General features: G+C 42.2%; 2 protein-coding genes across 2 annotated transcripts in view; one reads left to right on the plus strand and one right to left on the minus strand.

Annotated features, from left to right (window-relative positions):
- Positions 1-27,508, plus strand: part of xpnpep2 (X-prolyl aminopeptidase (aminopeptidase P) 2, membrane-bound) — a 102,882-nt gene that overhangs the window by 50,838 nt on the left and 24,536 nt on the right. The window contains exons 10-15 of the mRNA XM_059977152.1: positions 4,710-4,905; positions 6,572-6,661; positions 9,147-9,256; positions 10,336-10,413; positions 21,141-21,212; positions 25,542-25,602. Coding sequence (XP_059833135.1) covers positions 4,710-4,905; positions 6,572-6,661; positions 9,147-9,256; positions 10,336-10,413; positions 21,141-21,212; positions 25,542-25,602 — 607 coding nt within the window. The remainder of the gene's footprint in view (positions 1-4,709; positions 4,906-6,571; positions 6,662-9,146; positions 9,257-10,335; positions 10,414-21,140; positions 21,213-25,541; positions 25,603-27,508) is intronic.
- Positions 1,654-20,746, minus strand: LOC132398132 (uncharacterized). Its single transcript, XM_059977154.1, has 2 exons — positions 19,846-20,746; positions 1,654-3,895 (listed from the first exon to the last, which is right to left on the minus strand). Exon 2 carries the CDS (start codon positions 3,121-3,123, stop codon positions 2,329-2,331), a length of 795 nt encoding a protein of 264 aa, XP_059833137.1. The 5' UTR covers positions 3,124-3,895; positions 19,846-20,746; the 3' UTR covers positions 1,654-2,328.

Here is a 27,508-nt window from a genome sequence, read left to right on the forward strand (position 1 = left end):
GCAGGGGATGGCAAAGGGGAACCGTGAGTACTCGTCGATAACACTGAGAAAATAGACATTGCGGTCAGTGGAGGGAAGGGGGCCCTTAAAGTCAACACTCAGTCGTTCAAAAGGGCGGGTGGCCTTGACAAGTTGCGCCGTGTCAGGACGGTAGAAGTGCGGTTTGCACTCGGCGCAAATTTGGCAGTCCCTGGTCATCGTCCTGATGTCCTCCAGGGAGTATGGCAGGTTCTGAGCTTTCACAAAATGGTAAAATCGGGTGACCCCCGGATGGCAAAGTTGTGCATGAAGGGCGTACAGCTGGTCGAGCTGTGTGCTAGCACACGTTCCCCGGGATAGGGCATCAGGGGGCTCATTGAGTCTGCCAGGCCGGTACAGGATATCATAGGTGTAGGTGGAGAGTTCTATTCTCCACCGCAAAATCTTATCATTTTTGATTTTGCCCCGCTGTTGGTTGCTGAACAGGAACGCAACCGAGCGCTGGTCGGTCAGCAAGGTGAACCTTTTGCCAGCAAGATAGTGCCTCCAGTGCCTAATAGCCTCCACTATGGCCTGGGCTTCTTTCTCCACTGCGGAGTGCCGAATTTCGGAGCCTTGGAGGGTGCGAGAAAAGAATGCTACTGGTCTGCCTTCCTGATTGAGGCTAGCAGCCAGAGCGAAATCGGAGGCATCACACTCCACTTGGAAGGGAGCGGTCTCGTCCACCGCATGCATAGTAGCTTTGGCAATGTCCTCTTTAATGCAGCTGAAGGCCGCGTGGGCCTCAGCAGAGAGGGGAAACGAGGTAGACTTGACCAGGGGGCGTGCCTTGTCCACGTAATGGGGGACCCATTGGGCGTAATAGGAAAAAAAACCCAGGCACCGTCTGAGGGCCTTGAGAGTGGTGGGAAGAGGGAGTTCTAACAGGGGGCGCATACGTTCGGGATCAGGGCCAATAACCCCGTTTTCCACGACATACCCAAGTATAGCAAGGCGGGTGGTTCCAAACACACACTTGTCCCTGTTATAAGTAAGGTTCAGAGCTGTGGCCACTTGGAGAAATCGTTGGAGGTTGGCGTCGTGATCTGGCCTGTCGTGACCACAGATGGTGATGTTATCCAGATAGGGAAATGTGGCCTGCAGTTGGTACTGGTCCACCATCCAGTCCATTTCCCTCTGGAAGACAGAGACACCATTCGTGACACCGAAAGGGACGCGCAAGAAGTGATAGAGCCTGCCGCCCGCCTCGAAGGAAGTGTAGGGGCGGTCCTCTGGGCAGATGGGGAGCTGGTGATAAGCGGATTTCAGATCTATTGTCGAGTACACCTTGTACTGAGCAATCTGGTTGACCATATCCGCGATGCGGGGTAGGGGGTACGCGTCAAGCTGCGTGAACCTATTGATGGTTTGACTGTAGTCCACCACCATCCTATTTTTCTGCCCAGTCCGAACAACAACCACCTGGGCCCTCCAAGGGCTTGTGCTTGGCTCAATGATCCCCTCCCTGAGCAGCCGCTGCACCTCCGACTGAATGAAGGCCCTGTCCCCCGCGCTGTACCGCCTGCTTTTAGTTGCCACAGGCTTACAGTCGGGGGTCAGGTTGGCGAACAGCGGTGGGGGAGGGACCTTGAGAGTGGAGAGGCTGCAAGTGTCGGTAGCGCAGCTGTTGGCCTGGTTCTGGATGGGATGTGCGTGCCCGTGTGTGTGTGTGGTCAGTAGCGGGGTATGTGAAGAAGTCCCACAAAACTGAGGATTCCAGACAGTGAGTGGTGGGAGGGGCCCGTCATACACCATAGTCACACTTTCGAGATGGCTCTGGAAGTCCAGCCCCAATAGCACAGGTGCGCACAGATTAGGCATGACCAGGAGCTCAAAGTTCCGATATTCTGTGCCTTGCACCACCAAAGTCGCTACACAACCCGCCCAGATGTCTGCGGACTGCGACCCAGAAGCTAAATGGAACCTCCGACTTACTGGCCGCGTTGCAAGTCCGCAGCGTTGCACAGTGTCCGGGTGAATAAAACTCCCAGTGCTGCCCGTGTCAAACAGGCATCTAGTCCTGTGCCCCTCCACCCGGATGTCCATCATGGACCTTGCGAGCTGGTGTGGGGCGCTTTGGTCGAGGGTTACAGTGGCCAGAGTTGAAACGCTGTCGGGGTACCCGGTAAGCATCGGAGGGCCGGGGGCGGGGCATGCTGACGTCGACAAAGATGGCCGCTCACATCCGGGGTACCCGGTAAGCATCCGAGGGTCGGGGGCGGGGCGTGCTGACGCCGACAAAGATGGCTGCCCACATCCGGGCATGCAAGATGGCGGCCCCCACGTTTCACCCGCAGCGCTGCACTCCGCTCAAGGTTGAGACTTACAGACCTTGGCGAAATGGCCCCGCTTTCTGCAGCTGGAGCAGGTTGCTTCTCGCGCTGGACAGCGTTGTCGAGGGTGTTTTTTATGGCCACAGAAAGAACAAAGCACAGGCTTCCGACGGGCTGCCGCTGTGGTCGGGTTCAGGGAGCTCGTGGAATCGCGACTGGCAGCGGCGTTGGCGATTTCGCTCCTGGGAGCTGGTGGTGGCGGGGTCTGAGGAGTCCACGGAACCGGCGGGGAATCGCGCGACTGGACAGCGTCGGCGTAGTGCAGCGCAGCTTCCAGAACATTGGCCGTCTCCATCGCCGAGCTTAAGGTAAGGTCGGCATTTTCCAGCAGCCGCTGGCGCATGTACATTGACCTCAGTCCCGTCACAAAAGCGTCTCGCACCAGCAGCTCCGCATGCTGTTCTGCCGTGAGCGTCTTGCAGTCGCAAGCTTGGACGAGTGTCTGTAGTGCTCGGAGAAACTCAGCGCACGATTCGCCAGGCCGCTGTTGCCAGGTAGCTAAACGATGTCTTGCGTAGACAGTGTTCACCGGCCGCAGGTACTGTCTTTTGAGGGCGTCCAGTGCCCCATCGTAGGTCGGCAGGTCCCGGATAATGGAGTAAACTTTGGGGGTGACCCTCGAGAGTAGAATTCTGTGCATAACGGCGGGTTCAGTTGCACGAACCTCCTCCAAGTACGATTGGAAGCATGCAAGCCAGTGTTCAAAAACGAGAGCTGCGTCAGGGTCTTGAGGGTCCAAATCCAACCGGTCCGGATGCAAAACGGTTTCCATATTTTAAAACTTCCAGTCAATAAAATTGATGCACCATCAATAACTCACACTGAGACGTAAGGCGAGATATCGGCTTTTATTGACTGGAAGAAGGAACCAGGAGTGAGTGTCCATCATACTATGTCCTGGAGACTGAGGCCGAGCGTCAGGCCTCAGATCGCCTTTATACAGGGGCCTGTGGGAGGAGCCACAGGAGCATTCAGCAGGGGGCGTGTCCAGACAGGCACATAGTTCACCACAGAGGTACAATCCGATGTTCGGACAATCTAAACACCCACTCATATAGCCTGGAAGGGCAGGGTGTCAAGAGTTGGGCAAGGTTGGATTGCTCTGGGCGCCAAGCTAATTTGGAGAGATTGAGAGGAGCTTCTTTGACTGTGAAATCTAGGCTCAGAGCAATTCACTGCAGTGGGACCCAGGTCCTAGTACGAAGTGCTATCCACTGTTCAGACATTTTAAATGCTGGCCCAGATAGTCTGGGGGCTCCTGTCTCCATGATGCTGAGGATGTAAGGCTACCCTGGCTGCTGTGCTTCGTGTAGGCAAACTTTGCAGTGATTTGCTCCACTAATATGATGAACTGAATACCAAGGCTTTGGGCCTTCTCCAGGCTGCTCTGGGAATTTGATCTGAGAACTCAGTTTGGTTTGAAACATCGTCGTCGTTGCTCTCTTCTCCTGTTTGCATGGTTTGTTTTTCTCTTTCTCTGTGTGCATTGGGAGTTGGACCAAATTTCTTTTTGAGTTCTTTTGGGTTCCTTACTTGGCGACCGCCTGTAAGCAAACAAATCTCAAGGTTGTATAATTTATACATTCTTTGATAATAAATATACTTTGAATACTTTGAATTTAATAATTTCTGGTCTCTGTAGTATAGGCAAACCTCAATACTGAAAAATATTAGATATACGCTCAGTCGCCACTTTATTAGATACAGGTGTGTAAACTGGTGTAATTTTCTGCTGCTGTAGCCTATCCACAGCAAGGTTGGACAAGTTGTGCATTCAAAGATTCTCTTCTACACACCACTGTTGGAGTGTGGTTACTTGCATTACTGTCATCTTCCTATCGGCTTGAACTAGTCTGGCCGTTCTCCTCCGTACTCTCTCACTGATAGGGCATTTCAGCCACAGAACCACTGCTCAGCGATGGTCCTTTTTTGTTTCTCATATCATACTCTGTAAACTTTAGGGACTGTCACACATGGACATCCTAGGAGATCAGCAGTTTCTGAGTTACTCAATCCATCCCATCTGACTCCAACATTTATTCCACAGTCAATGTCACTTAGATCACTTCGATGTTTGGTTTGAACAACAACTGAACCTCTTGACCATGTCTGCATGCAATGAGATGCTGCCACATGACCGGCTGATTAGATATTTGCATTAATGAGCAAGTGTACAGGAGTACCTAATAAAGTGGCCACTGAGTGTATACAGTATCAGATACATCTGAGATACACTGAAGCATAAAAAGGATAATTATTGGTAACCAAGAAGCAAAGATTAGAAATTTACAGAGTACACAAATACAGACAGGTAATAACCAATGATTGCGTATTTTTGGTGTATACTTTAATGACCAGACTGTTTGTGAATGAATCACGACTGCCTGCACATATCAAAGAAGACCTGAAAACACATTGTTCAACAGCTGAGTGTGTTCAACTGAAGCCCTATGAAGATATTCAACAAAATGTGAAGGAATATGCTAAAGGGAATGTTATCATCTGGATTGGTGAAGAATACACAACCTATGGTGTTTATAAGGTCATTCCTGAGGTAATTTCAGAGTTTAGCAATTTAGTCTGTAATATTTGCCATATTGAAATCACTGATCATGCTCCTTTCAACCAAATTCCTCACCAACACTGCCTTCCTCTTCCTGTAATATTCTGAGCATCCAGCTGTGTTCAGGCAGTAGGAGCAAACTCTGGCTCAATTTTTAAAGAAAATAAACTTTTGTGAAAAAGATAAATGTAAGTAGAAAGTGGATAAAAGGTAGGGGTGGGAGTAAGTAATGTAGAATTGAATATTGATTCTGGAAGCTGCAAGTTCACAAATGAAGTGTTATTCCTCAGGCTTTCATAAGAACATAAGGAATAGGAGCAGGAGTAGGCCATCTGGCCCATCGAGCCTGTTCCACCATTCAATATGATCATGGCTGAACTGGCCATGGACTCATCTCCACTTACCTGCCTTTTCCCCATAACCCTTAATTCCCCTACTATGCAAAAATCTATCCAACCTTGTCTTAAATATGCAAAGTATTTACTGAGGTAGCCTCCACTGCTTCATTGGGCACAGAATTGCACAGATTCACTATTCTCTGGGAAAAACAGTTCCTCCTCATCTCTGTCCTAAATTTACTCCCCCGAATCTTGAGGCAAGGTCCCCTAGTTCTAGTCTCACCTACCAGTCGAAACAACTTTCCTGTCTCGTTCTTATCTACCCCTTTCTTAATTTTATATGTTTCCATAAGATCTCCTCTTATGCTTCTGAATTCCAGTGAGTACAGTCCCAGGCGACTCAATTTCTCCTCGTAGTCTAACCCCTTCACCTCTGGAATCAACCTGGTGAACCTGCTCTGCAATGCCTCCAAAGCCAGTATATCCTTCCTCGAGCAAGGAGACCAGAACTGCACACGGTACTCCAGATGCGGTCTCCTTGTAACACTGTACACTGACAGCGAGTGAAGTAGCAGGCAGAGTGGATAGCTCTCTCTCACTTAAGCACATTCTACTTTGCTAAGATAAAAATTTAAGGAAAGTATGATCTGACTATAGTGTCTCCCAGTATACTCAAGTTTGATGAAGGCCGGACAAAAAACTTGGCAAAATAAATTCATTTCACTGTTGTTTTACTGTATCTATTTTAATAAGTTTATCATCTTCTGAGCTGTGAATGGCTGATTGGAATCTAAACTAGACTTATTTATTTACTTTATTCAGATACCATGCAGAATACGTCCCTCTGGCTCTTTGAACAACACCATCTAGCAATGCCCCAATCATGGGACAGTTTTCAATGACTAATTAGCCTATCAAGCAGTAGGTCTTTGGACTGTGGGAGAATACCAGAATGCTCAGAGGAAATCCACACAGTCACGCAGAGAACATAGAAACTGTTTACAGGCAGCAGCAGGAATCAAACCCAGGTCGCTGGTACTGTAAAGTGTTGTGCTAACCACTACACTACTACGCCACCCCATTTTTATTATTATTGGTATTATTTCAACTAATTTCACCTTACTGCTGTTCTAAATTTCCTTTCTTATTTACCTCAGTGATTTCTTCCAGCTAAGTATGTACACACACTCTTTCCTCACTCACTCCAATTCTGGAAGAAATTTCAAGGAGATTAATTGCTAGCTTAAAAATTAAGAATTCTATCTATCAGAAGTAGGCCTCAAAATTAGTTACTGATAACGTTTTTCCATATTTTGCAGTCAAAATTACTTATGGACAGATACTCCCCAGTTCAAATTACCAAGGCTACTAAGGACATCACAGAGCAGAAGGGAATGAAAGCAGCACACGTGAGTACAAAAAGAAATAAAGCCACCTATAAGGTGTTTGAGCTGGGGTCTGAAATCAAAGATGTAATTCTGATTCTGCACACATATCAATAATCATAAAAGAAGGACTTTAAGTGGATGTATTTACTACATTAAAAATTAATTAGTGCAAATTTATTTTTCTTTGCTGGGCGAGCCTGAACCAGTTGTGTAATAAAAATGTGGAGGTGGTAAAGAAAAGAAATAAACCACCTTACAAGAGCTAAAAGTGGGATGAATTTATTTTATATCAAAGTGAATATGCTTATAGTCCCTCTGACAATGCAGCAATCTCTCAAAAATATACTGAATTTTCAGCCAATATCAAGGGATCAGATCAGAATCAGAATCAGGTTCATCTTCACTGGCATGTGTCGTGAAATTTGTTAACCTAGCAGCAGTAGTTCAATGCAATACATAATAGAGAAGAGAAAAATAAGTAAATCAATTTTACAGTATATATATATATTCAATAGATTAAAAATTGTGCAAAAACAGAAGTAATATATACTTTAAAATTAAGGTATTTTTTTATGGGTTCAATGTCCATTTAGAAATCGGATGGCAGAGGGGAAGAAGCTGTTCCTGAATTGCTGAGTGGGTGCCTTTGGGCTTCTGTGCCTCCTGCCTGATGGTAACAGTGAGAAAAGGGCATGTCCTGGGTGCTGGAGGTCTTTAATAATAGATGCTACCTTTCTGAGACACCCTTCCTTGAAAATGTCCTGAGTATTTTGTAGGCTAGTACCCTAGATGGAGCAGACTAAATTTACAACCCTCTGCAGCTTCTTTCAGTCCTGTGCAGTAGCCCCCCACCACCCCCCATCCATACCAGACAGTGATGCAGCCTGTCAGAATGCTCTCCACAGTACATCTGTAGAAGTTTTTGAGTGTTTTTGTTGACATACCAAATCTCTTCACACACCTAATGAAATATAGCCACTGTCTTGCCTTCTTTATAGCTGCATCGATATGTTGGGACCAGGTTAGGTTCTCAGAGATCTTGACACCCAGGAACTTGAAACTCCTCACTCTCTCTACTTCTGATCTCTCTATGAGGATTTGTATATGTTCCTTCGCCTTACCCTTCCTAAAGTCCACAATCAGCTCTTTCAGCTTAATGACGTTGAGTGCCAGGTTGTTGCTGCAACACCACTCAACTAGTTGGTATATCTCACTCCTGCACACCCTCTCATCTCCATCTCTACCAACAATGGTTGTATCATCAGCAAATTTGTAGATGGTATTTGAGCTATACTTAACCACACAGTCATGGGTATACAGAGAGCAGAGCAGTGGGCTAAGCACACACCCCTGAGGTGCACCAGTGTTGATCGTCAGTAAGGAGAAGATATTATCACCAATCTGCACAGATTATGGTCTTCCAGTTAGGAAGCCAGGGATCCAATTGCAGAGGAAGATACAGAAGCCCAAGTTCTGTAACTACTCAATCAGGATTGTGGGAATGATGGTGTTAAATGCTGAGTTGATGAAAAGCATCCTGACATGGGTGTTTGTATTGTCCAGGTGGTCTAAGGCCGTGTGGAGAGCCATGAGATTGTGTCTGCCGTTGACCTATTGCGGTGATAGGCAAATTGTAATGGGTCCAAGTCCTTGCTGAGGCAGGAGTTCAGTCTAGTCATGACCAATCTCTCAAAGTATTTCATCACTGTAGATGTGAGTGCTACCAGGCGATAGTCATTAAGGCAGCTCGCTTTATTGTTCTTAGGGACTGGTATTATTGTTGCCTTTTTGAAGCAAGTGGGCATTTCTGCCCATAGCAGTGAGAGGTCAAAAATGTCCTTGAATACTCTTGCCAGTTGGTTGGCACAGGTTTTCTAAGCCTCACCAGGTACCCCATCAGGACCTTCCACCTTGCGAGGTTTCACTGTCCTTAAAGACAACCTAACATCAGCCTTTGAGGCAGAGATCACAGGGTCTGCAGTTATTTTCTCTCTTTCAAAGCGGGTATAGAAGGCATTACGTTCTTCTGGTAGTGAAACATCACTGCCATTCATACTATTGGGTTTTGCTTTGTAGGAAGTAATGTCTTACAAACCCTGCCAGAATTGTTGTACATCCGATGTTACGTCCCAACTCATTTGAAATTGTCTCTTCACCCTTGAAATAGCCCTCTGCAAGTCATACTTGGTTTTCTGGTACAGAGTTGGGTCACCAGCCTTGAATGCCACAGATCCAGCCATCAGCAGAAATTCAAGTATGCTTGTTTTAAAGTCTTGTAAACTGCTAACAGATTGCTAAATGTACAGAGTAATTTCTATACAAGAGCAGAAGCCATTAAAGGGTTTGTGAAGTTTGCATGAAATAAGGAATTGTGATGCAGATAAAGGGTTTGTGACTTATTGGTGCTGGTAGTAAGGGTGAAGAGGTATTCACTTAGGGACAGACATGGTTGGATGGATCATCATATTCTGAAACATTTGCCTTCACAACTGCTGTTTTTCCTTAGGTGCGCGATGCAGTCGCTGTCATATGTTACATGCTATGGCTGGAAAAAAACGTTCCAAAAGGAACAGAGACTGAACTCTCAGGAGCATACTACGTAAACAATTTGCGCAGGTACACTTGGTACAGAAAGTTTGTATGTTCTGTAAATGCAACGATGTGTGCGCTGGTTCCATGTTCCAATATTAATGCATTCTGTTAGATCACAATCTTCTCACATGCAATATTACAGGAGCAATATTCTCAAAACTAAAGGTTCTGTAGCAAATCTATTTATTTCCACTCCTCAAATTAAGTAAATTATTCCTCAGCCTTAAATAAAGTGTTATAAAATCCACAAATATAAGCTCTATGAATGCTGAGTCCGGTGACAGAGAATTACTGTATTTGGTCAATGTGCTTTACAGCAAACTTATGGACACAGAGTTAAAATTTGAAAAAAAGAAGTAATGTGCACTCTTACATCACTTTACATGAGCTAAAAATGATTTGAATTTATTTTAAACTGAACATACAATTAAAAAAAAATTAGTGGGAAGCTATTGGATTGAGAAGCTTTTAAAACTCAACAGAAGGCCACTAAAAAGCCATAAATGGGGAAAAGATGGAACATAACGATGAGCTTGCCAACAATGTCAAAGAGGGTACCAAAAGTTTTTCCAGATATATGAAGAGTAAAAGAGAGGCAAGAGCAGGTGCTGGACTGCTGGAAATGATGCTGGAGAGATAGTAAGGGGGGACAAGGAAATAGCAGATGAAATGAATAAATATTTTGCATCAGTCTTCACCTAGATAGACTGGATGTGGAGAGAATGTTTCTTATGATGGCGGAGTCTAGGACCATAGAGAACAGCCTCAGATTTGAGGAATATCCATTTAGAATGGAGGTGAGGAGGAATTTCTTCCGCCAGAGGATGGTGAATCTGTGGAATTCATTGCCACAGGCTGCTGACGAGACCTGGTCATTTGGTGTATTTAAGGTGGAGGTTGATAGGTTCTTGATTAGTTAAAGCGTGAAAGGTTACGGTGAAAAGGCAGGAAAATGGGGTTGAGAGGAAAATGGATCAGCCATAACGAAATGATTGAGCAGACTCAATGGGCCAAATGGCCTAATTCTGCTGTCATATCTTATGATCTTATGGTCTAATAATCAGTAATAAAACTGAGGATTCATTTCTCCTGTGCTTTTACAGTAAGCAGAATTATTCTAAAGGACCCAGCTTCGAGACGATCTCAGCCAGTGGGTTGAACGCAGCTCTTGCACACTACAGGTTAGTGAACAAGAATGTTGGCAGACAAGGTAAAGAATAACTGTTTCCAATGTGACATCTTGGTCTAAGTTAATCAGCTCAGTGGAGCAGCAGCTGGAATTATTCACTAGCATTGCATTTCTACACTAAGGATTATCCTGGTGACTGTGGACACCAGTTCTGAAGGAAAGTGCCATTTTCAGTAATATGAACTAAGTTGTGTGAGACTGTGATTCATGACACAGCTTCTGATACCCAATGAACTTGATGAAAGCTCAAGGCACAGGGAAAGGCAAGTTACCTTTCCATATATTTCACCTCATTTTAATGATTTTAATAATTTCCTATGTTTTCTATGTGGTTTGACTAACCTTTTTTAATGTGTTATATTTTGATATGTTTTTAATTATTGCAATTCACTGTCATTAGATTTTTAAAATCATGATAGATTTTAAATGAGGCTTAAACCCCACCCGTTCTTCCCTTAAAACAGTTTTCAAAGCATCATGGATTGGTTGTTCAGAGCCAGGGTAGTACGTCACCACAATTTATGTCAAAATGATTTTCCAGGCACTGAAAATTAATTCTGCAGTCTCTGTCCATCTTCCCACAATCTAATCTTTCTTGAATTCTTTTTCTTTTGCTTTCTATCTATGATTTGCTTTAGAATTTTTTAAAAAATCCCATTTACACTACCTGGATCAACCTTGGTGCTCCTCATTACCAAACCTTCAACTGAATGAGTTACGGAGATTCCCAGTTGTTTGCTGAGTTCATACGGGTTCCAGGTATTGCTAGATGACACATTAACCACAAATTCCAATGGAAACCATCCTAAAAAGTCCATGAGCAGATGTCAGCCTAATTAATGGATCTGCCAAAGAAAAATTCAGCTTAGTTTATAGGGTCAAATTAGATTGTGTGGTTTTCCTCTTTTCGTCCTATTTCTGAAAACATTTTACACTATTTTTTGGAATCATTGGATAATTCATTTTGTAGGGCAATTCAGTTTCAATTAGGTCTGTAGTAATTAATTACAGTTCCCCATCCTTTCCTCACAGGTATATTTTCCCCTTAAACATTCTCTCTCCAAAGATACTTGGATATGTGCCACTTCCACTCTTTTAGTTATTTCCAGATCGCAACCCAATCTGTAAAAGTGGCCTGCATTTGGCTGACCAGTGCGTCACGCTGATATTTCGCACTTACTTTCTCTTTTGGAAAGTTGGTCTCGCTGGCCAACACCTACCTAGGCCTGATGGCAAGGAAGGCCCTCATGCTGTTAAATTCTCAAAGTGTCGTTAGGTTAGGCTGCTTGTTACAGGACACCACAAAAGCCCTGTAGATGGCGCCAGATTCAAAGTGATATTTTGAGCGAGACACGCTCTGTTCTCCAGCCCTGTAAACCTTTGTGAGGAGCTTTTCCGGAGGTCAGAGTGGACCTATCCCCACGGTCTTGCACACTTATCAGGCTGTAATTTTAGTCCTACCACTTGTCAACAAGTATCTGAATCTTGCTTAAGATGCAAGTTAGAATGTTACTTCCTTGCCAAAACCATTTGACTTTGATTAGTTGCATACTTTCATATTTCCTCCCGACCATGGTGTTTCTAATCATGGCTTGATTTTTCCCTAGTTCTTTGCTTTTCCTCTCCTGCTCCCTAAAATGGGCTTGAACTTTTGGATCAAGATTTACTTAACGTTTAGCATTACTCAAAGGGAGGGGAGCATCTCTAATTTTAATTGATTAAATCTTTGGTCTTATTTATCAGAATGGTGTATATTTTGTATTCCAATTGAGCCCTGATACAGTAGTTACTTCTGGATCCAAAAATGAAGGCAATTCGAGTTATAACTGTGAAAAGGAATTGTTGTGATTTGATAGGCCATTTACAATGGCAGACTTGAAGACTGATGATGGTTTTGATAGCTGTTACTGCTTATTATTCCTGCCTCTTCCTGCTGCCAGTTGGATATTGGCTATTTGAGTGATAACACATAAATGAATATTTTAATCTTATCATTTTCAATCTTCCCAACACTGGCCAAGAAATTAGAGCATGAGCATGACTTCTTTCTGTGTTCTGCACTTAACCATATAACGATTACAGCACGGAAACAGGCCATCTCGGCCCTTCTAGTCCGTGCCGAACGCTTACTCTCACCTAGTCCCAATGGCCCACACTCAGTCCATAACTCTCCATTCCTTTACTGTCCATATACCTATCCAATTTTACTTTAAATGACAATACTGAGCCTGCCTCTACCCCTTCTACTGGAAGCTCATTCCACACAGCTACCACTCTCTGAGTAAGGAAATTCTCCCTCGTGTTACCCTTAAACTTTTGCCCCCTAACTCTCAACTCATGTCCTCTTGTTTGAATCTCCCCTACTCTCAATGGAAAAAGCCTATCCACATCAACTCTATCTATCCCCCTCATAATTTTAAATACCTCTTCAAGCCCCCCTCAACCTTCTACGCTCCAAAGAATAAAGACCTAACTTGTTCAACCTTTCCCTGTAACTTAGGTGTTGAAACCCAGGTAACATTCTAGTAAATCTTCTCTGTACTCTCTCTATTTTGTTGACATCTTTCCTATAATTCGGTGACCAGAACTGTACACAATACTCCAAATTCGGCCTTACCAATGCCTTGTACAATTTTAACATTACATCCCAATCCTATACTCAATGCTCTGATTTATAAAGGCCACCATACCAAAAGCTTTCTTCACCACCCTATCCACATGAGATTTCACCTTCAGGGAACTATGCACCATTATTCCTAGATAACTCTGTTTTACTGCATTCTTCAATGCCCTACCATTTACCATGTATGTCCTATTTGGATTATTCCTACCAAAATGCAGCACCTCACACTTATCAGCATTAAACTCCATCTGCCATCGCTCAGCCCACTCTTCTAACTGGCCTAAATCTCTCTGCAAGCTTTGAAAACCTACTTCATTATCCACAACACCACCTATCTTAGTATCATCTGCATACTTACTAATCCAATTTACCACCCCATCATCCAGATCATTAATGCATTGCACCCAGTACAGATCCCTGAGGCACACCACTAGTCACTGGCCTGCAACCTGATGAACAGTTATCCACCACTACCATCTGGCATCTCCATCCAGCCACTGTTGAATCCATTTTACTACTTCAATATTAATACCTAACAATTGAACCTTCCTAACTAACCTTCCATGCGGAACCTTGTCAAAGACCTTACTGAAGTCCATATAGACAACATCCACTGCTTTACCCTCGTCAACTTTCCTCGTAACCTCTTCAAAAAATTCAATAAGATTTGTCAAACATGACCTCCCATGCACAGATCTATGCTGACTGTTCCTAATCAGATACCTGTCTATCCAGATAATTATGTATACCATCTCTAAGAATACTTTCCATTAATTTCCCCACCACTGCTGTAAAACTGACAGGCCTATAATTGCTAGGTTTACTCTTAGAACCCCTTTTAAACAATGGAACCACATGAGCAATATGCCAATCCTCCAGCACCATCCCCGTTTCTAATGACATTTGAAATATTTCTGTCAGAGCCCCTGCTATTTCGACACTAACTTCCCTCAAGGTCCTAGGGAATATCCTGTCAGGACCTGGAGATTTATCCACTTTTATTTTCCTTAAAAGCACCAGTACTTCCTCCTCTTTAACCATCATAGTTTCCATAACTTCCCTACTTGTTTCCCTTACCTTGCACAATTCAATATCCTTCTTCTTAGTGAATACCGAAGAAAAGAAATTGTTCAAAATCTCCCCCATCTCTTTCAGCTCCACGCATAGCTGTCCATTCTGATTCTCTAAGGGACAAATTTTATCCCTCGCTATCCTTTTGCTATTAATATAATTGTAGAAATCCTTCGGATTTATTTTCACCTTACTTGCCAAAGCAACCTCGTATCTCCTTTTAGCTTTTCTAATTTCTTTCTTAAGATTCTTCTTACATTCTTTATATTCCCTGAGCGCCTCATTTACTCCATGCTGCCTATATTTTTTGTAGACATCTTTCTTTTTCCTAACCAAGTTTCCAATATCCCTTGATAACCATGGCTCTCTCAAACTTTTAACCTTTCCTTTCAACCTAACAGGAACATGAAGAATCTGTACCCTCAAATCTTCACCTTTAAATGACCTCCATTTCTTAATTACAGCCTTTCCATAAAACAAATTGTCCAATCCACTCCTTCTAAATCCTTTTGCATCTCCTCAAAGTTAGCCTTTCTCCAATCAAAAATCTCAACCCTGGGTCCAGTCCTATCCTTCTTCATAATTATATTGAAACTAATGGCATTGTGATCACTAGACCTGAAGTGCTCCCCAACACATACCTCCGTCACCTGACCTATTTCATTCCCTAACAGAAGATTCAACACTGTCCCTTCTCTAGTCGGTACCTCTATGTATTGTTGCAAAAAACTATCCTGCACACATTTTACAAACTCCAAACCATCTATCCCTTTTACAGTATGGGCTTCCCAGTCTATGTGTGGAAAATTAAAATCTCCCACAATCACAACCCTATGCTTACTACAAATATCTGCTATCTCCTTGCAAATTTGTTCCTCCAATTCTTGCTCCCATCTAGGTTGTCTATAATACACCCCTATAAGTGTTACTACATCTTTCCCATTCCTCAATTCCACCCAAATAGTCTCCCTAGATGAGCCCTCTAATATATCCTGCCAGAGCACCGCTGTAATATTTTTTTCTGACAAGCAATGCAACACCTCCCCCCCTGTCCCTCTGATTCTATCACACCTGAAGCAATGAAATTCAGAAATATTTAGTTGCCAATCATACCCCTCCTGCAACCATGTTTCACTAATAGCTACAACATCATATTTCCAGGTATCAGTCCATGCTCTAAGCTCATCCACCTTTGTTACAATGCTCCTAGCATTAAAATAAATGCATTTAAGAAATTATCCACCTCTTCCTCTCTGTTTATCTCTAACAGTACAAAGAACTTTACTGTCTTTTTCTTCCTTCTCCCATATTTCTGTTCCTACACTCTGGTTCCCCTACCCCCTCGTATCTAGTTTAAATCCACCGGAGCCTCTCTAGCAAACCTACCTGCAAGAATACTTGTCTCCCTCCAGTTCAGATGTAAACCGTCCCACCTGAACAGGTCCCACCTTCCCTGGAAAACTGCCCAATTAACTATAAATCTGAAGCCCTCCCTCCTGCACCATGTCCTCAGCCACCTGTTGATCTGCACAATCTTACTATTTCTAAACCCACCTGCACGTGGCACTGGTAGCAATCCTGAGATTGCTATCCTGGAGGTCCTGTCCTTTAACTTGGCACCTAACTCCCTAAACTCACCTTTCAGGACCTCCTCACTCTTCCTACCCACGTCATTGGTCCCTACATGGACAATGACATCCGGCTGCTCACCCTCCCTCTGAGAATACTGAAAACTCAATCCGAGATATCACAGACCCTGGCACCAGGGAGGCAACAGACCATCCGGGATTCTCGATCTCTTCCACAGAACCTCCTATCTGTCCCCCTAACTATCGAATTCCTTATCACTACTGCTCTCCTCTTTTCCCTCCTTCCCTTCTGAGCTGAGAGTCCAGTCTCGGTGCCAGAGATGCAACCACTGCAACTTGTCCCTGGTAGGTCATCCCCACCAACAGTATCCAAAACAGTATACTTATTGTTGATGGGAATGGCCATAGGGGTGCTCTGCTCTTCCTGTCTATTCCCCTTCCCTCTCCAACTACCTGTCTCCTGACTCCTAGGGGTGACTATCTCCCTGAAACTCCTGTCTATTTCTGCCTCTGCCTCCCGAATGATCCGAAGTTCATCCAGCTCCAGCTCCCGTTCCCTAACACGGTTTGTCAGGAGCTGCAGCTGGATGCACCTTTTGTAGGTGTAGTCATCAGGGACAGCTGTGCTCGCCCTGACTTCCCACATACTGCAAATGGAGCACTCAACTGCCCTAACTGCTGCCTCCATTACCTACACCTAAGCTAATTAGATTAATTAAAGGAGCTTACCTGGCCTTACCTCACCTGGAGTGAAGCTCGTACTCAGCCTCTGCTCGCTTTTTAAATTCCCCCCGCTGATCTCAGAGGCCGACTTTCACGCGCTTGCGCAGTTGTGCCCCGTTCAAACCTCACCTCTGCCTGTTCTCCCCGAAGCCTGATTGAGCCAAAGCCGTCCACTCTGCCTCAGTCCACTCCAACAATGGCCGCTACAACTTAAAATGTCTCTTTTCTTGGACAGAAAGGTGCCAGAAATCATATCCATGTCATTTTACCTCACTCTAGGTCCATCACAACATGAGTTATCTTGTGTATCTGAAGTGGCTTTCATCTAATTCATGCATCAAATGGCATCCTTTCTCCAAGAAAATGTAACTAGTTTATATTGTCCCAGGAATGCCCATCATTGACAATCCTCAGGACAACCACATACCTTCTACACTGTGCCAACCATCACCCCTTGTCCACTCAAACCTCTGACGATCTGAAGCTCCAATTCCCTCCTCCTGTCCATCCAATCCCTACAGACTGGTTTTCAAACTCCTCCCCCTGTACCACCCCCCTCCTTGAGGTAGAGATTTCCTCCCTACTGACACCACCCAATCACATGTCACTGCTACGTCTGTACACAAGCCTTTGTCTAAAGTCCTGATGAAATCTCCAGCTGCTTTTTCCTGAGCCTATCTAACTTCTATCCTGGATGGATTGGGCCTCGATCCCAGATATCATCCTTCCCTTTATAATTTTGGTATATGGCAGAACATAATGGTTGCAATGAGGAAAGGGCTTGAAACAGGAATTCACCATTTTTATTCCACGCATCAGGCACACGATACAGTGATGGGTATACATAAACCTTGTTCCAGTGTATCACAACTTATAAACCACCATCTGCGTTTTATAACTTAGAAATAATATTGAGAGTAAGAAACATCTTACCTGTTGCAAAACTACTCTTTGTGAGCTTGTTAACTTTTGTTGATACAATAGGTAATTAGATACGCATATTACTAAAGATTTCATTGCTAAGTCACACATAAATCTAGAATTGCATTAAGCTATTATAACGCAGCTGAGTCAGTACAAGTGTCCCTTATTTGTGCTTTGACGTGAGCAGAAAAGAGCAGTTTGCAGCAGTTTAGCATGAAGTAGGTTGATCGAATGTTCCAAATTTGGAAAGGTGAAAGTGGAAATGCTTAGTAAATTGTGTTCAAGCAGGAGGTTTGTGACAGCTGTTTTGTTGATGAACGCCCAGGTATGTGTGCCAACAGTCAATGTTATGGGGTGGAGTCCAAGTAGAATATTTGGGATAATTAACGAGATGAAGGATGCACATTAAACTCTGCTTTCAGAATATGATTTCATAGATTCAATAAAATTGAACTTCTGAAACAGATGTATATGTTTATGCACTATGTTTTGAAATACTTGGTGCCCACATGAGAAGATGAATTTCAAACCCTTTCTTTTCTCTCACCACTGCTCCTCCAAATCCAGTCATCTGCTGTGAAAGATTAGCGTGATACTCACAAGTAAAGGAAATTTGACCAATACAATTGCTCATTTGAAATTACACCTTAACACATGGGAATGAGTAGCACTGAAGACAGGGTAACGAAATAACAATAATAGGAGGAACATGACAACCGAAAAGTTGATCTATGCTAAATAAAATGTCCTCAAGATACTGACCATAAAGGACGACAGCAGCGACGAGTATGTTGAAGTTAAAAGGAAGCTTATTTTTTAAGTTCCTCTAATATACTCTCATTTTAGCATGCACCAAGTATCGTTCTATTTGGGTTTTGCAAGTTTTTCACCACGTTAGCACCAAAAATAAATGTTGTTATAAACCAGCTCCTCCATTTGTCATAATAGACGGAATCTGGAGGTCAGTAGCTCAGTGTAATCTTCACTTTATAGGCAGCTGGCTTAATCAGTATCAAGCAAATATTATCTCATACCCAGTCCTCATGAATATTTTTAGATAACCTTTTTAACCAAAGTGGCCTAAATGTTTAAAATTCAGAATGCATACTTTTGAGAAGGGCTGCTCATTCCCTTTTTAATTAGAGATAAGAGAATGCTTGTTTTCTGATAATGAATAGCGCTCTAATGCAATCATATCCTGAGAAATTGGAAGGTTTCTCAGCATACCTTCCTGCAATTTCATTAATGGGCCATTAATTAAATGGAGTAAATGGTACCATTCACAGTTTCTTGCTAGAAGAGGAATTTTGCCCCTTATTAACAAGGGTCCGTGATTTATTGTTGGCCACATGTGCATGGAAATCAGAGTTTTTACTACCTCTGGGACATTTTATACAACATTGTGAAACTCAGGCAGCAAAGTATACACAAGCATTAAGTGTAGACATGAGCAGAATCTGTCAACGATGTCATTCCTCTGTAGCTCACTGGGAATAGTCATAGACCATATTTCAGCTAAACATATCACATAGCCGTTGAAATCCAACCATGTGGCAAATCAATTCATGTACAATGAGGAAGCAGCATAATTTAAGAAATGAAATTAAAGCTAGAAAATTTGTTATTGTGAACTCCAAATATTTACAGACTTTTGTTGAGAGTAGAAGCTTATGAAGAAAATATTGGAAAGGGCTTCCCCTTGAGCTGAAGAACTTTTTAATAAAACTGTTTGATCAGTTGTGGTGTTGTTCAGGTAGAATACTCAATCTGGATGCAATTCAGTCCATGGACACAGGCGCAATATCTGAACAATGCTGTGAGAGATGTTTAAACTCAATCTTCTCTTTCATTAAGTAGCAACATTGCAGAGACTAAGAGGCGGTCCACCCACCAAAGTGCCAATAGAGATCAGGACATTTTTGGCAAATTCATTTTTAAAGTAGAAGAATCTGTCAATCAGTTTGCAAATCTTTTGCCAAGATGCATTTGTATTTAACTGTCTTCTTCTGTAAGGCCAAAAGATTATTATATTAATGGAAGAGCAAATTCTGACTGCAAATTCAAATTCAAGTTTTTACAACAAATTGTGCGCCTGATCTAAGACAGTATTTTTTTTCTGAAAAGTTTCCCTTACCCTTCATAAACAGAATAGACATTCATAGAGTTATCCAACTTAAAAACAGGCTCTTAATCCCACATTTTTATGCCAACCATTAAGCACCCATCCACATGTATCATATTTACCAATACTTGGTCTACAGCCTTCTACGTCTTGGCAATTCAAATGCTTGTCCAGATACATTTTAAATATTATGAGAGCACCTTTCTGGTTACCTTTCTAACTAGGTAAAAAATACAATAATTGGCCATAGATACCAAGTTGATAGGGAATAATATGAACTAGGAGCTGCTTGAGAAAGAAATATCTCGGGCAGCCACCTTGCCAAATCCCATTGAAGTAAGCTCCTGGGAAATCCATGATATTTTACAATACCTCTGTTGTGAAGTCAGTCCCATTGTTGTCTTGTCGTACTGTTTACAGTTTCACTGAGTGCACTGTTTCTGTACATCAGGAGAAATTTCACTTCCATGCTCTATTTCAATCTTAGTTTTAGCACTCTGAGGACAAAGTTAGGTGGTTATTCAGCTTTGTGGTAGGCTTACAAAGGAGAAACAGTGACCCTTCAAATAAGTGGTGATCAAAATAGAAACAAACATATAGTGAAAGACGAAGGACGACTGAATGTTCCTTCGTGTTTTGTTAGGTTTCTCAGATGCTATTCAAATTGTCCCACAGAAGCAAATGCCTACAATAGATTACATTGAAATTCAGTTTGAAAGGCCAGTTATTTGGAAAAAGACAATAATGGAATTAAGGAATTTAAGTTCCAGGTATCTGATTCAGTTCATCCCTATTTTTTAGCATCACTAGTAATGCATTTAGTTTTCATTTATAATTGCCCTTGAAATGGGGGAGGTAAGCTGCCCTTTTGAATCATGGTTCTTGAGATGAGGATACTCACATATTGCTGCTGTACAGAATATTCCAGGATTCAAATCCAGCGACAAAGAAGGAACAATGGCTGATTCCCAGGTCAGAATGAAGTGTGACTTGGAGTTGAACTCATGATGGTGGTTTTCCTTAAAGCCTGCTGCCCTTATCCTTACTGATGATCATGGTTACAGGATTGGAATAAGATAAGCTTTTCGCAAATTGCTGTCGTGTGTATACTGCACGTACTGTCACCTTTAGCGTCACAGTAGTGGAAGGAGCAAATCGTTAACATAATGGATGTGACTTCAATAAAGCTGACTGCCTTATAGTAAGCTTCAGGAGTGTTAGAGCTCACTCTCCAGGCAGATGAAAGCTATTCCATCATAGCTCTATTGATTCTCTGAGAAGACAAATGATTATCCAGTCTGTGATGTGTTCTTGTTGATGGCAGTACTTCTGTGGCTAACTTTGTTCCTTTCAAGATAATGATACATCTGAGATGTATTTGCAGAGTGGTTCAGTGATGGTAATGTCATTGATTGTCAAGGAAGAGTGACAGAAGCTCTTTCTTTGAATTAGAATAAGAATGTTGTGTGATGTCTCAATTTCAGCATTTTGAGGATGCAGAAGGAATAAAATATATTTTCATAGAAGTTCAAGATGTGTTGAAGTAATTGTTCCTACTAACTTTTAACAAGCTGTAGTTAATCTCCATCAGTTCATTCAAACCTGAGGCTCTTTTTCTGGATGAAAGGTATCCCTGTCTCTGACTTCCTTTCCACTTTTTGGCTTAGTCCCAATGAAGAAATCAAAAGGAAGCTGACACCAGATGAGATGTACTTGATTGACTCTGGAGGACAATACCTGTAAGTATCGAAATGCATATATGTATAGTGTGAAGTACCAGTCTATGTTAATAATATTTATGAGAGAAATAATTCACGTGGTGAACATTTACCCTATCTATGCAGCAGAATAGATTCAGCGATACAAGGTCGCCTTAAAGACAGAGGGATGATCTTAACTTAGAACTACACCACAGAGTAATCAGGGGCTGTAGGCAGAAAGGTTTGTGGTCAATGCTCCCTACAAACATTTGCATATTGACTGCCAAACCCTATTACATGTAAATTAAGACTCAAACATCTTCCCCCTTAACTTCACAATGTTGGAAATCCCTTCCTGCTTTAGTCATTAATTACAACTTACTCGTTCTCTATTTTTACATCAACAAACTGGGCATTTACCAATATTTTAATGAAACACAATGAAATGAATATAACTAATGAGCAAACATGAGGAAATCTGCAGATGCTGGATATTCAAGCAACACACACAAAATGCTGGTGGAACACAGTAGGACAGGCAGCATCTATAGGAAGAAGCACTGTCGATGATTCGGGCCGAGACCCTTCATCAGGACTAACCGAAAGGAAAGATAGTAAGAGATTTGAAAGTAGGAGGGGGAGGGGGAAATGCGAAATGATAGGAGAAGACCGGAGGGGGTGGGATGAAGCTAGGAGCTGGAAAGGTGATTGGTGAAAGTGATACAGAGCTGGAGAAGGGAAAGGATCATGGGACGGGAGGCCTCAGGAGAAAGAAAGGGGAAGGGGAGAACCAGAGGGAGATGGAGAACAGGCAGAGTGAATGACAAATAAATATGTCAGGGATGGTTTAAGAAGGGGAGGAGGGGTATAAACGGAAGTTAGAGAAGACAGTGTTTCTTGACAGTAGAGGAGGCCATGGATAGACATATCAGAATGTGAATGGGACGTGGAATTAAAATGTGTGGTCACTGGGAGATCCTGCTTTCTCTGGCGGACCGAGTGTAGGTGTTCAGCAAAACGGTCTCCCAGTCTGCGTTGGGTCTCACCAATATATAAAAGGCCACACCGGGAGCACCGGACACAGTATACCACACCAGCCAACTCACAGGTGAAGTGTCGCCTCACCTGGAAGGACTGTCTGGGGCCCTGAATGGTGGTGAGGGAGGAAGTGTAAGGGCAGGTGTAGCACTTGTTCCGCTTACAAAGATAAGTGCCAGGAGGGAGATTGGTGAGAAGGGATGGGGGGGGGGGGAGCGAATGGACAAGGGAGTCACATAGGGAGCGATCCCTGCGGAAAGCAGAAAGAGGGGGGAGGGAAAGATATGCTTGGTGGTGGGATCCCGTTGGAGGTGGCAGAAGTTACGGAGAATTATACATTGGACCTGGAGGCTGGTGGAGTGGTAGATGAGGACAAGGGGAACCCTATCCCAAGTGGGGTGGCGGGCAGATGGGGTGAGGGCAGATGTGCGGGAAATGGGAGAGATTTAGTTGCCCATCACTCTGCCTGTTCTCCATCTCCCTCTGGTGCTCCCCTCCCCCTTTCTTTCTCCCTAGGCCTCCCGTCCCATGATCCTTTCCCTTCTCCAGCTCTGTATCACTTTCGCCAATCACCTTTCCAGCTCTTAGCTTCATCCCACCCCCTCCGGTCTTCTCCTATCATTTCGCATTTCCCCCTCCCCCTCCTACTTTCAAATCTCTTAGTATCTTTCCTTTCAGTTAGTCCTGACGAAGGGTCTCAGCCCGAAATGTCGACAGTGCTTCTCCGTATAGGTGCTGCCTGTCCTACTGTGTTTCACCAGCATTTTGTGTGTGTTGTTTGAATATAACTAATGGTTACGATCGTTTAATTATAGTAACTATTGTTTAAATGGTTCAGCATGGACTACCCGTACATGGACCAAAGGATCTGTTTCTGTGCTCCAATTTTCAATGACTCTATGACTCTAATGAGTTAATCTGAGTCCTGTTTTATTACTCAATAATTCAGAATTTTATATTCAGAAATAATTTTGAAATAGTGAAAAAAATACCCAAAGATACTAAAGTTACAAAAATACTAAAGTAATTGGCAATTTTCTTTAGTTTTTTTTGTAATTTTTTTTTAATTGAAGTTCATCATCAAACAAACCTTTCCATATGATGTATTTCAGGCAATTTTCTTTAGATTCCGTCATAGGTTAATTTAACGTATCCATCTAAGGGTGCCATGGTAGTGTAGTGGCTAAAACTACGCTATTACAGTTGACGGCATAGGAGTTCGGAGTTCAGTTCAAGTTTGTATGCTTCTTTCCCATGTGAGTGTGGGTTTCCTCCACGTGCTCAGGTTTCCTCCATCAGTCCAAAGGCATATCGGTTAGTAGGTTCATTGGTCATTATAAATTTTCCCATTATTAGGTAGGGTACTCCAAGAGCCTGTTCCATGTATCTCTTAATAAAAATAAAAGTAAATTAATTTGTTTTAAGTCAATTAAACTAAGTTCACTCCATGGTTTAACACGTTTTTTTTACATCACAACCAAAATAAACGGTGGTCTCTGCAGCGTAGGCTTACAAGTATTTGTGAAAGGGGGAAAATAAGGCTGCTTGTGGAAGATAGATGTTTTACCCTGGATAAGAACTGCAGAGCATTGTACTCTGCAGTATTGTTCTTGAATTCCGCGTTGATAACGGGAATAATAAGTGGAGAGTGGATTTGTAGATCGTGCAGGATATCTTCCAGTGCAACAAGATTCAAAGTGGGTGAATAAGTAACAAAATGGGAGTTGGAACGTGTTTTTGCCTGCACTCACCACCACACCCCTACTCCCTCTCCACAGTCATACCAGGCAGCTCCCAGAATGTGCAACGCCATCGTATCGCGCCATATTTACAGGGTCTTCAACATTACCACTGTCTCACCTAAATGGTCATTAGTCTGCTGTGATAACTCTTCTGTTAGCCACTGTGGCTGCATTCTCTAACATCCAGGCCGACATGCTTGCCATTTGGTAAGAACAAAAGAACAATAGACAACTGATTTTAATCATATAGACAAGAGGAGGTAATTTTTCACTTTGAAGTGGATTGCAGTTTATTCACAGTAAACATTGGCCCTAACACTGCATAATGTTGTAATTTCATCAAAATAATCTCATTTGATGAATCATAAACACACCTTCAGTCTCCCCTATATTAGGTAATCATATTTCACTTTACCTTTCATTGGTCAAATCTAATCCAATGAAAGCACTTGGAATTGCATTACAAGATGCTCCAAAATAGGAAATCACTAATTTCATGTTATAACATACTATCTACCTTTCAGACCAACACTTAACAATCAGAACAGCTAGTGTGAAATATTTTTATGTTATACTGGGAAGTGTTGTACTTTGGTTGTATTGCTTTAGATATAGGAGCAGTTCCCATATCCTCAATCTATTTTGGTTGTATGGTTTTACAGACAGGAAGATTTCTCATATCCTCAATCTATTAATCCCAGAGTATGAAATTCTCACACCCTCAGACAAACCTAATGTTTCCTCATTCACGTCACTCCCCTTTACAGGGTCTATTTTGATACAAACAACTACTAAATTTACTGATGAAACATCATGAAATGATTGTATATCAAATTCATTGCATGAAATATGTTTTAGGATCATTCCAGAGATGGGAAATTAGCTAATAGAGTTGCCAGTGCAATTGTCAATTCCTGACTAAGTTGTGCTCACTTTGAACTGTTTCCTTTGTACCTGATTTTTATTCAACCACACTAACATTGCATGCAGCAGGTATATCATTTGCTATGAAACAGGACAATATTTTAAAACCTGCTTTAAAGTATATTTCTGATCTAGATAAAAGTGATTATGTGAAGTCTACAAGATTAATGTAGCTGGAAGTGTGTTTATCAGAAAGAAATAAGTTATAGCCACTACAAGTAACTAATATAAGATTGTTTAAAATAACTTTAAAACCCAGTATTATTAACTGGTTAGATTGGTGTACTGTATTGGTAAATTTGATAATATGAATATGTCCCAATAAATGTTCCTGCACCTAAAGGATCAGCTTAACTTTTAAAGCCCCCTTAAATATCTGCACATGAACAAAATTATCAAATATGTTCTAACTGATCCTAAATCTTGGACAGGAGAAATTCTTTGCACGATGCTTATAAAATTATCACAAAACATGAAGGAAAAGTCTATTGTGCTGAATACTATCTATGTTTAAAATTCAGTGGAGAAATGCCCAGATGAATTTGCTTAAAAAACCTAGTTGGAAGAAATCATTTGTTGGAAGCATTAGAGATGGTCAAACCTGTTGTGTGTTTGATGTATGAATGTTTTTTTTATTAATTTTTGCTTTGTATTAAAAACTCAGAGATGGGACAACTGATATTACCCGTACAATTCACTGGGGAAAGCCAAGTGATTTCCAAAAGGTGGGTAAATTTGGAAGGCTGCCTGTATAATCATCTGATCATGCTAATTTCCATGGATATGATCATTAGTTCTGGTTTCAGTATGCTGGAGTCTGGAATGAAATGAACAAATTTTCTATTGAGCTTGTCAGGCATTTTCTATTGAGCAGGCATCAAACTTCAAACTGTATGGGGTAATACATTTCCAATTAAGGTAGCAATGTATTACCAGCTTTCAATAACACCCCCCCCCAAAACAAACACACACACACACACACACACACACCAACCCACACAAAACACACACCCTTAGTAAGATCAAAGCAAAGTTTTAATCTGAAACATCATGTTTCTCCTTAAGTAAAGGGACTATGGAAGATAATATTATATTTATTATTTCCCATCTTTCAAAATGCATATGTTACAGCCTAATCATAACAGCCTTATAGGGGGGTTTTGTACACCAGCTACTTGAACCATTACAGTTCTTCTAAAACGTTGCTGAGTAGAGAACTTCAAGATTTAGTGAAGTAACAATGACCTTTGCAAGTCAGGGTGGTATGCAGATTAGAGTGAGTCAGGACATGATGGCCCTCTCCCTACCTGCTGCTTCCTTCAAGTTTGTTAAGAAGTCGCAGTGACAAGGGCAGTGCATTTTGTGCATGGCGCACACTACAGCCATAACCAATAAGTAGTGGAGAAAATAAACACTTAGGGTGATGAATAGGTTCCATATCCAGAGGGAAGTTTGTCCTGGAGGTTACTTATCCTCTTGAGTAAAGTTGCAGCGATCATCCAGGCAAGTGGACAGTATTCTATCACTGAATCCAACTCAAAGATCCAGGAGGACAGTCACATGCCACATGGTGCTTATGAGATTTGTCCAGTTGAGTTGCTTGTCAAGGTGAAACCTCCCGAGGTGCCAATGGTCAGAAACATGATGATAGTAATTCCTTTGGTTATCAAAGTTATTAGATTATCATTTGTGATGGCTATTGCCTGGCAATTCCTGCAGAAGGAATAACTTTGCACGAGCTTAATTCCAGGTGTTCCTGCTGTTCTTTCTCCCCTTTATGTAAGAGCTAAGCAGTTAAAAAGTAATCCTAGCTTATTCACCATTACTATTCATAGACTGATGTCACTCCTTGGTGCCATAAACTTGGGGAGCTGACTGGCATGGCCATGGGCAAAAATATTTTTATACTTGTAAGAAAACAAGCGGACTTCAAGGTAGCATATTAAATGGTGACTTTATATACATTCTCTTCTCCAACACGAACAACACTGGAGATGTACTCCAGAATTAAGCCGTAAATGCCTTCTGGAAGTGTTCAAAAAACCTGCATATGTAAGTGTATCTACATGTGCGGCAGTAACTGAGCCATCAGCTCTAGACTGATTTCCACCCATAGTAGTAAATTTACTTCATGGTGTACAGCATTTCCAAAATTTCGTTCCATTAATGGACAAACTCCTTCCCTCTGGTGCTCAATGCCTGCAATTCTAACAAAAGAACACATTCTTTCCTTTTTTGCAGATTTTACATCTAGAACACACACTAACAATCTGAAGTATCTGTACCAACATTCTTTTATTCTGGAGTCCAGGCATCTCCAGAACCGATCAAAACAGATTGCAGTAGTTTATTGTTACTAGGGTGCAATGAAATTCTTTGTTCATAAATTCTCAACTGTAAGACATACTAAATCACAATGACTGTGGAGTTAATAATGTTCAACATCCAAACTGAAGGATATTTTTTAAATGGGTTGCTCATATTATGTTTCTGCCCAGAATTTTCATTTTAAAAGCCATAAGAACATAAGATATAGGAGCAGAATTAGGTCTTCCAGCCCATCGAGTCTGTCCACCATTCATATTGGCTGATTTATTATCCCTCTCAACTTCATTCCCCTGCCTCCTCCAA

Source organism: Hypanus sabinus, chromosome 8 (assembly GCF_030144855.1).
Source record: "Hypanus sabinus isolate sHypSab1 chromosome 8, sHypSab1.hap1, whole genome shotgun sequence".
Classification (NCBI taxonomy): domain Eukaryota; kingdom Metazoa; phylum Chordata; class Chondrichthyes; order Myliobatiformes; family Dasyatidae; genus Hypanus; species Hypanus sabinus.

What these genes read in the sequence shown, in the direction of transcription:
- LOC132398132 (XM_059977154.1), bottom strand. Translation starts at nt 3,123, where the DNA reads ATGGAAACCGTTTTGCATCCGGACCGGTTGGATTTGGACCCTCAAGAC.